The 8,165-nt window shown below is 46.5% G+C and overlaps 1 protein-coding gene across 1 annotated transcript; it reads left to right on the forward strand.

Moving 5' to 3' along the window:
* Nucleotides 1-423: 423 nt before the first annotated feature.
* Nucleotides 424-6,953, forward strand: epn3b (epsin 3b; the record flags this gene model as incomplete). The annotated part of the gene is made up of 11 exons (XM_080464151.1): nucleotides 424-492; nucleotides 673-831; nucleotides 1,030-1,113; nucleotides 1,681-1,978; nucleotides 2,269-2,387; nucleotides 2,950-3,036; nucleotides 4,828-4,951; nucleotides 5,046-5,216; nucleotides 5,306-5,401; nucleotides 6,276-6,569; nucleotides 6,649-6,953. The coding sequence occupies 11 exons, from the start codon at nucleotides 424-426 to the stop codon at nucleotides 6,951-6,953; spliced, it is 1,806 nt and encodes a 601-aa protein (XP_080320277.1).
* Between the last annotated feature and the right edge of the window lie 1,212 nt (nucleotides 6,954-8,165).

Below are 8,165 nucleotides of genomic sequence, written 5' to 3' on the forward strand. Positions count from 1 at the left end.
GCAATTGCCATTATTTATAATTATTTTTGACGCTCCGGCTCAAGTACTCTTTGTGGTGTTCCCATTACAAGTGGGGGGTGTGGGGGGGGGGGGGGGGGGGGGTTATACAACCTTCCAAGGGATGCAGGTTTGTGTGTTTGTGTATTTGTGTGTTGTGTGGTGTGACATAGGTGTGGCTCAACTGTCAATGTTCAAAAAAATTTAACGTGTATTTCATCGATCATTGTGCTGTGGGAACGATCTGACTCACCTTAAATTGTCTTTATCTCTTTCTCACAGCGGCGTTCTTTAACTCCTGACTGAGAAGAGGAGCCTTCATTGGCGTATCTACCTCCTCCATTCACCCCGCGTCACCTCCTTCCTTAAATCCGTTGCACCTCTCTTTTTTACCCGCTCCCCCCACATCGCCCATCACCCGTCGCCATGACAACCTCAGCCCTTCGCCGACAGGTGAAGAATATTGTGCACAACTATTCAGAGGCCGAGATCAAGGTAGCGCAACTGCAATCTCTTCAAGTTTCATTAAATTACAAAAGCTTTTGCACAAACCCAGCTGGTTACACTTTTGGAGTGTGAATTTAAATGATATCTGATCAGGAGTTACAGCAGTCCCAGTCTTTCTGCTTATTTTATGCACTTTGAATCTTTGAAATCACTTTTTTTTGTTTGTAGGTTCGCGAGGCCACGTCGAATGATCCCTGGGGGCCGTCGTCGTCTCTCATGTCAGAGATCGCCGACTTGACCTTCAATGTGGTTGCGTTTGCGGAAGTCATGGGCATGGTCTGGAAACGGCTCAATGACAGCGGCAAGAACTGGAGACATGTCTACAAGGTGACTAAATGAAAGACTCCGCTGGTTGTTTTATATTTACATTTGTTTCTGCTGCTGTCTGCCGCTGCTCAGAGCTACTCATGTCAACTGTTACTCCTGGAGTCTGATTACAACCACGATCTGTGTGTGTAGAGTTCAGGTGAAGCAAAATAGTAATTTGGGGAGAATTACTCTGGTAATTAGTGTTTTTGACTCCAGGCTCTGACTCTGCTGGATTACCTGCTGAAGACGGGATCGGAGAGAGTGGCCCAACAGTGCCGTGAGAACGCATTCACTATCCAGGTACACTCAAGAGCCCCCATCCCACAGACACACACACACACACATACACACACACACACACACACATACACACACATTCTCAGGAGGTACTCGGTTACATTCTTTCTCTAATCAGATCACATTTAAAGATAAAGAGAGAAGTGACAGTTAAACGAATGCCTACATGTATTTTTTGTCTTACAGCCCTTTAAAGATAAACAGCCCAAGAAACGTAATTCACTGGTTGGTTTAAATGATCAACAAATTCTCATATGAGCTCATTGGGGATTTCCTGCATTTTTCTTAATCCTATTTCATGTTGAAAGCTTCTCGTGACCTACAAAAAGACTATCAAAATACTCCCTGTGTGTGTGGTTCAAACTGAAAACCGAAATGGAGTGGGGACAGCGAGGTTCCCCAAATATGTATAATTCTAATCTTAAAGCTCCTCTGCAGATTGAATCAGTAATATTATGTTTGAAGAATTGTGTGTAACAGGTCTCTGACAGCGTCAGTGGACGGATGCACAGTTTGCTTTTGAGAGGTGCTCTGGTTTATCGATGACATTGAATTTGCACCTTGGTTCAGACGCTGCGTGACTTCCAGTACGTGGACCGTGACGGCAGGGATCAGGGGGCAAACGTGAGGGAAAAAGCCCGTCAGTTGGTGTGTCTCATCCGGGATGAAGAACGCCTCCGGCAGGAAAGGAGCCAAGCCCTGAAGACCAAAGAGCGAATGGCGGGGGGAGGCAGCGGGGGAGGAGGGGCTGTGTACGGAGGCATACCCCCGGCCTACCACCCGGGCAGACGGACCAGCCAGCCCAGCATGGCCGTGCTGTACGGGGAGGAGTTCAGCCGCTCCAGAGGCTCTCCGTCCTCCTTTAACTGTGAGTACTGTGGGGACTGAAGTCGAAACTCTTCTAGTGAGCTGAAAACATTTCACTTCAGAGTTGAACACACATTTGTATTCAAGCTTTTTTTTTTTTTTTTTTTTTTTTGTGCTGTAGCCCAGAACTTTGGACAATCCACACATAGATTATCTTTGTTGCAGCACAGGGCAGCAAATATTCAAATCAGCTCCATCACTTCCTCAGCGTCACGTCTCTGAGCTTCTTACAACAATCGCTTGTCGCACCTGTTATTTCTTTCTGCCTTTCTGTCTCGATTCCCTCTGCAGCCTCGTCTTCGTCGCCCCGCGCCGCCTCGGACCTGGAACAGGCTCGACCTCAGACCAGCGGGGAGGAGGAGCTGCAGCTTCAGCTGGCTTTGGCCATGAGCCGAGAGGAGAGTCAGAAGGTAATGTCGGTACGTGCACGCACGCAAACGCACGCACGCAAACGCACCCAAACGCACACACATGTCTTAGTGTGTCTCAATGATTCCAGTAATCTAAATGTTACGAACCATTTTGAGCATTTGCCCGTCTTCATCCCTGTTACCATGGCGATGGATGAAGACACACAGCCACAGATTGCTTCACGCCTTCAACCAAAAAGAGCATCTTCAGGTAGAAAACACACCTTACAGATCAGTGTAAACACACCTATCAACTCCCTGTGGCTTCCTTATCATTTTCTTCTCATTCTCTGTTGTATATTTATCATCATCACTCCCCCTCCTTCAACTAAGCATTAATGTTACCACTCAATTTCTGTTGTTGTTTCAAGTCTTGCAGAAGATTTGGGAGTTTTTCCTCTGATTTAACTAAATATGTCAGCACAAAGAGCCACTCGTCCTGCTTTGTTTTTGCTCGCCAAGCTGAAGAAGTGTCGTTGCTAATGCCCGTGTGCGTGTCGGCTTGCATGTGTGCGCACTCACTCCCATGGCAGTAATGCTGATGACGATGCCGCCCCTGCAGGAGCAGCGCTGTCGCCAAGGAGACGACTCGCTGTTACAGAAGGCCCTGGATGACAGCCGGAGGGAGAGCCATCCAGGGACGGGCGAGGTGAGTTTGACCACGTCTGTGTCTGTGCTGGAGCTCCATGTGTGGGTACAGGCATTGGACACGAGGGCAGATTTGCACTGAAAGTCGGGTGGATGCACTTTGTGGGCGGCTGCTGGCAGGCTTTCAGAGAGGGAAGCTGAGTGTGTGGTGTGGCCTGCGATGTATGGAGGGAAAATGAGGGAAAAACACACAGATCAGCACAATGAGGGAGGAGTATGAGAGGAACAGTGGAGAACGGTGGGAGGAGAACGAGGCGCCTGCTGAATGATAATGACTATGTCCTGTCTAACCTTGAGCTCAGCATGACATTTCCCTGAAAACATGCACCGAGTCGTGTTGCACAGCAGCTCTCTCACCCACAAGTCTGTCAACAAGCCTATCAGCGTCACCAGCCACCTTATGGAAAGGTCTCTCATCGTAACTGGTCACATTATATCCATATCACTCCCATCACAGAAAGTCGGGAGCATTCCAAAGAAAGCTTTGGAAATTATATTATAGCTTCTAATTAGCCAGCAAACGCATGCCATATGTCATTGTTTTGATTAAAATAACATTCTATATCTGATGATCATTGGCATGATTCTTAAATTTAGTGCAATTTAGAAATGAATGGTGCAAAATCACATCGTCTTATATGTTTTAAAAGCCTCGTCTCTACATAGCCTAATTATAATAACATAATGTTCTTATTACATTTATCACCCTTTACCTTTGTATGACAAAAGTCTTGTGTGTGGAGCGGGCCTTCACTTGGGGTCCTAGATGGGGCTTCATTCGAGGTCAGGGGGATGACTTTTCCCAACAGGTTTTGCAGTGATGGACTGGAGACTTGTCCAGGTCTACCTGCTCTCACCTGTCCAGGTCTTCCTGCTCTCACCTGTCCAGGTCTACCTGCTCTCACCCTCAGTTATCTTAGATTGGCTCCAGTGCCTCAATCTGCTTCAGAATGTCAAGCGCTGGCAGTGGGGCTGTGTCCTCTCACACTTTGAAACCCTTACCTATAATCTAACTTACATGGCACACCTTGTTTGCCCCAGGTTGGACCCACTTTGACCCTCATTCTTTGTGGCATCCATTGAACACTATTACATATGATGACCGTACAACTAAATCTGAATATAGTCAAGTAATTTAAGATGACAGGATCTTTGTGAGCTGCTGCAACAAATCAGAAGATATAAAAGAATGGAGACAATAAAAATAATAACACTCAAGTGATTAGAAGAGTCATCATAACAAGTACAAAATATCCCCCACAACTTCAGCAGGAGCAGCCTGAGCTTCTCACAGGACTGATCTGTGCTTTTTTGTGGTTATTTATGGCAATGGGAGGTTTCCCTGTTCTGCTCTGGATCCCAGAAAGTCTTTTACTCTCGCTGCCAGGCCCCAGATTGGAAATATGTGACATTAAACATAAAACATAAAACATACAAGGTTTTTATGTCATTGCACAACTGTTACCACCATTACAACGAAATTGTGATTTGATTTTATTTGACAAAAATTTTCTTCATCAATGATTTATTCACTCCATTGCAGTTTCGATTAGCTCAAATGTACGATTTGTTCTATTTGCTGGAATGTTTTAGATCTCCTAGTTTTCCTGGAGGATCAAATAAAATCCTTTCATTTTACATTATTTGAATAAGATGTTGTTTTTTAAGGAATAAAAGGGAAAAGTTTTAACAGTTGTCGCACCAATTACACTTTGAATCTTTCTGTACTGCCCGTGGTCTTCATACAGAAGCAGATATAATAATCACCCTTATTTCTTTTTCATTTCTGTAGTCTGCCATGTCAGACCTGGTCGACATTTTCGGAGCTCAGTCCGAGCCTCCACCGGCTCCTGGTGACCCCTGGAACTCAGCTCAGCCCAGCCGTAACGTCAGCTCAGACCCCTGGGACTCTGTAGGTCGGTGGCTCATCACAAACTCAACTGAAAAGCCTTCTGGTTTTTACAAAGCGTTCATGGACCAATGTTATATTATATTTATGTCATTTCACAGCAGTCCGCTCCAGCACCCCTGTGACTGGTAGCCCCTGGAAGGCCCCGCCCCCTTCCTCCGATGCGTCTAATCCTTGGGCCCCATGTGACGACGCTCGCACGGACCCCTGGGAAGCAGCGCCTGTATCGTCCAGTCCCGTCAATGATGCATGGGACAGTCCCACAGACGGAGGTGCACCACCTCTCAGAAACTCTCGGTGTTCCACGTTCATGCAGTTTGTCACGATTGTTGTGTGGATTTATTTTCATGTATTCTCTCAGAGATTGATGGGACAGATCCGTTCGCTGCACATGATGAGGAGAAGCTCCAACAGGAGGTTCCGAGGGTCTCGTCCCCTCAACCCGCGAGTCCCACAGGTACTTTAATAGAAGACCACCAGATGTACACAGAGCTTTATAAGAAATAAAGAAAAGTAAAGTCACAGATCAGCAGAGATAGATTATTATATAACCTTTCAGAAACATGAAGTTTCTATTTTCTGAATTTATTGTTAAATCAATGATTGAAGCAGCACTATTGTAATGAGAATACTATTTTTGTCTGGTTGAACACATCAAATGCAGCATACGTGTACTTGCACCACCGAGTGGATTTCTTTTGCACTCGGTATTCAAAATAATCCGTTGTTGTTTTATTCTTGTCATCCAAAAAACATTTACACTGAAAGAGCAAACTTCTTTCTGTTCTGCAGCCTTGACTTGCTCTTGTGGTTCCCAGTCCTTCATGCAGAGTTTGACGTGCTCATGTGATTTCCCTTAGTCCAAAAAATTGCCAACAATTTAGCGGCTTCACTTCCTTTATTTATTTATTTACAACTTTCTCCAACTAAAATCAAACTTTTCCTCCAGCAGTGGGGGCGTATTAGCAGGCAGAGGCTTGACACTCAGGAACTGACTGGACAGATACTGTAGATCTTTCAGAGCGGTGTAAAACTGTACGGCCTAACTGGAGAGCGACACGAGACACCATCATCCCCATTATATACTGTAGTGCTGGTGCTGCAGTCACCTGCGTACAAAATCGAGGCAGAGCTGCTAAATCTACCAGCGTCCAATAAATCCGATCAAAACAATTAACAAATAGCTCAAGATCCATCAAATTAATTATTGGAAATAAAAACACAACCCGACATATTTCATACATTGTTTGAATTAAGCATTTGGCTCCAACAAACAGTATGTTGATTCATTTTTCCTTGAATTTCAGAGGGTATTTTTCTTTCTGTTGCAGATTCAGAGTCACTTGGAGTCAAGCCGGACTCTGACCTGTTTCCTGCGCTGGACTCTCAAACAGATCCATTTGGAACTGATCAAACCATGAAACCCCAAGTGAATGGACGAGAGTCGTCCAGCCCGGAGATGTTTGACCTGTCCCGGCTGGCGCCGCCACTCAGCGCCCCTCCTGCACGAGTGTGTCGGACTCCAGAGGCTTTCCTCGGACCGACCGGGGCTTCGCTGGTCAACCTGGACACTCTGATACCACCAAACCCTCCCAGCAAGACGCACAATAACCCCTTCCTTTCAGGTAACCGCTGCCCATACGCTTGTGTCCTGATCGCCATATCATTTCAAAGTTTTCCAACCAGAACTTTCTGTCTTCACAGGTCTGAGTGCTCCTTCTCCCACAAATCCCTTCCAATGTGACCAACCTCGTCTCACCCTCAACCAAATGCGGCCATCTTCCACCTCCCCGCTGCCCCCCCACATGCTGTCCTACAGTCCGTCGCTGCCCCTCCCTCTGCTCCACCAGGCACCCGTCCTGCCCTCCTCGTTCACGCAGCCTCCCGCCGGACTCCTGGACCTTCCCTCCAACCTCCCACAGCCCCTGCTTCCCCTCTCGCCACGACCAGCACAACGTACTCAGTCACAGACACAGACACAGACACACAGCCACAACCCCTTCCTCTGAGACTCCTGCAGCTTTCACGCTCTGAGTCTGCAGAAGGAGGACAACAAAGTGGACTTCAGTTGCATTGATCTATGCTAACTACAGTTGAGCCGAGCTTTAATGAGCCTGGATCCTGGTCTGATGTCATTGTGCACATTTGAAGTCGATAAAAGTTGGACAGGATGTATCTTGTGTCGGTCTGAAGACACACCAGCTGCTATAAAACCTGAACTCTTAAAGAAAAGCTCACACACACACACACACACACACACGCACGCACGCACGCGCGCACACACACACACACACACACACACACACACACACACACACACACACACACACACACACACACACACACACACATACACACACACACACACAGGCGCACTTCAGCGTGCATCGACACAAACATGAACGCAGCACCAAACTAACAGGGTGTATGTCAAGAGTCCTTTCGATGCCTTTTCCCCCCGTCACTGGTGAAAACCCCGACAACCCTTCGACCACAGAGACAGAACGGTTCCTTTAGAAGACTGCAAGGAAACCAAATACTTTGATTGTCCACTAAAATGTACCAGGATCCTTACCGCTGCTGCTTCACCGACAAAAGCATGAATGCATCCCTTCCCCAAGACTGCAAACTATTCTATCCTGCTGAGCACTTGAGACAAGTTCCTCAAATAAATCTTCTTTTCTCTGACCAGATCAGTATCTGGAGCGTTTTGTTGCTGGAGAACGGGACTTGTAAGCTTCAAAAGAATGTAGAGCATTGTTCAAGAACTATATGACACCTTCCTACCTATACATGATGATATTTATTTGGAATTGCCTTGTTATCTTTCAAACTTAATAGCACCCGATCCTAACTGAGCTCGGTTGTTTGCCTTTCAAGGCCACGAGCCCCAGCAGTATCCAGGTAGATTTAAAACTGAACCAACTAGCCTAACCTAGACTTTACCGACTCAGTCTGGACCTAAACTGATCGCTGATTGTAAACCCGCAGGACTCCTGTGTGCGTCTCCACAGCTGACCCACAATGCATCTCAGCTGGGCGGCAGCGTTTAGGAGGACCTCAGGGAGACCGCCCCGTCCCTCCTATGACACGATTTAACTTTAATCAAACGGAAGGCATTTCACTGCAACTTAACTGACAGGGCAATCAACAATTCCTAATATGAGGATAAAAGGAAAATCTGAAAACAGGTCAATGAATACAGATGATAAACTGATGTA

This window comes from Lipophrys pholis (assembly GCF_963383615.2).
Source record: "Lipophrys pholis genome assembly, chromosome: 5".
Lineage (NCBI taxonomy): Eukaryota > Metazoa > Chordata > Actinopteri > Blenniiformes > Blenniidae > Lipophrys > Lipophrys pholis.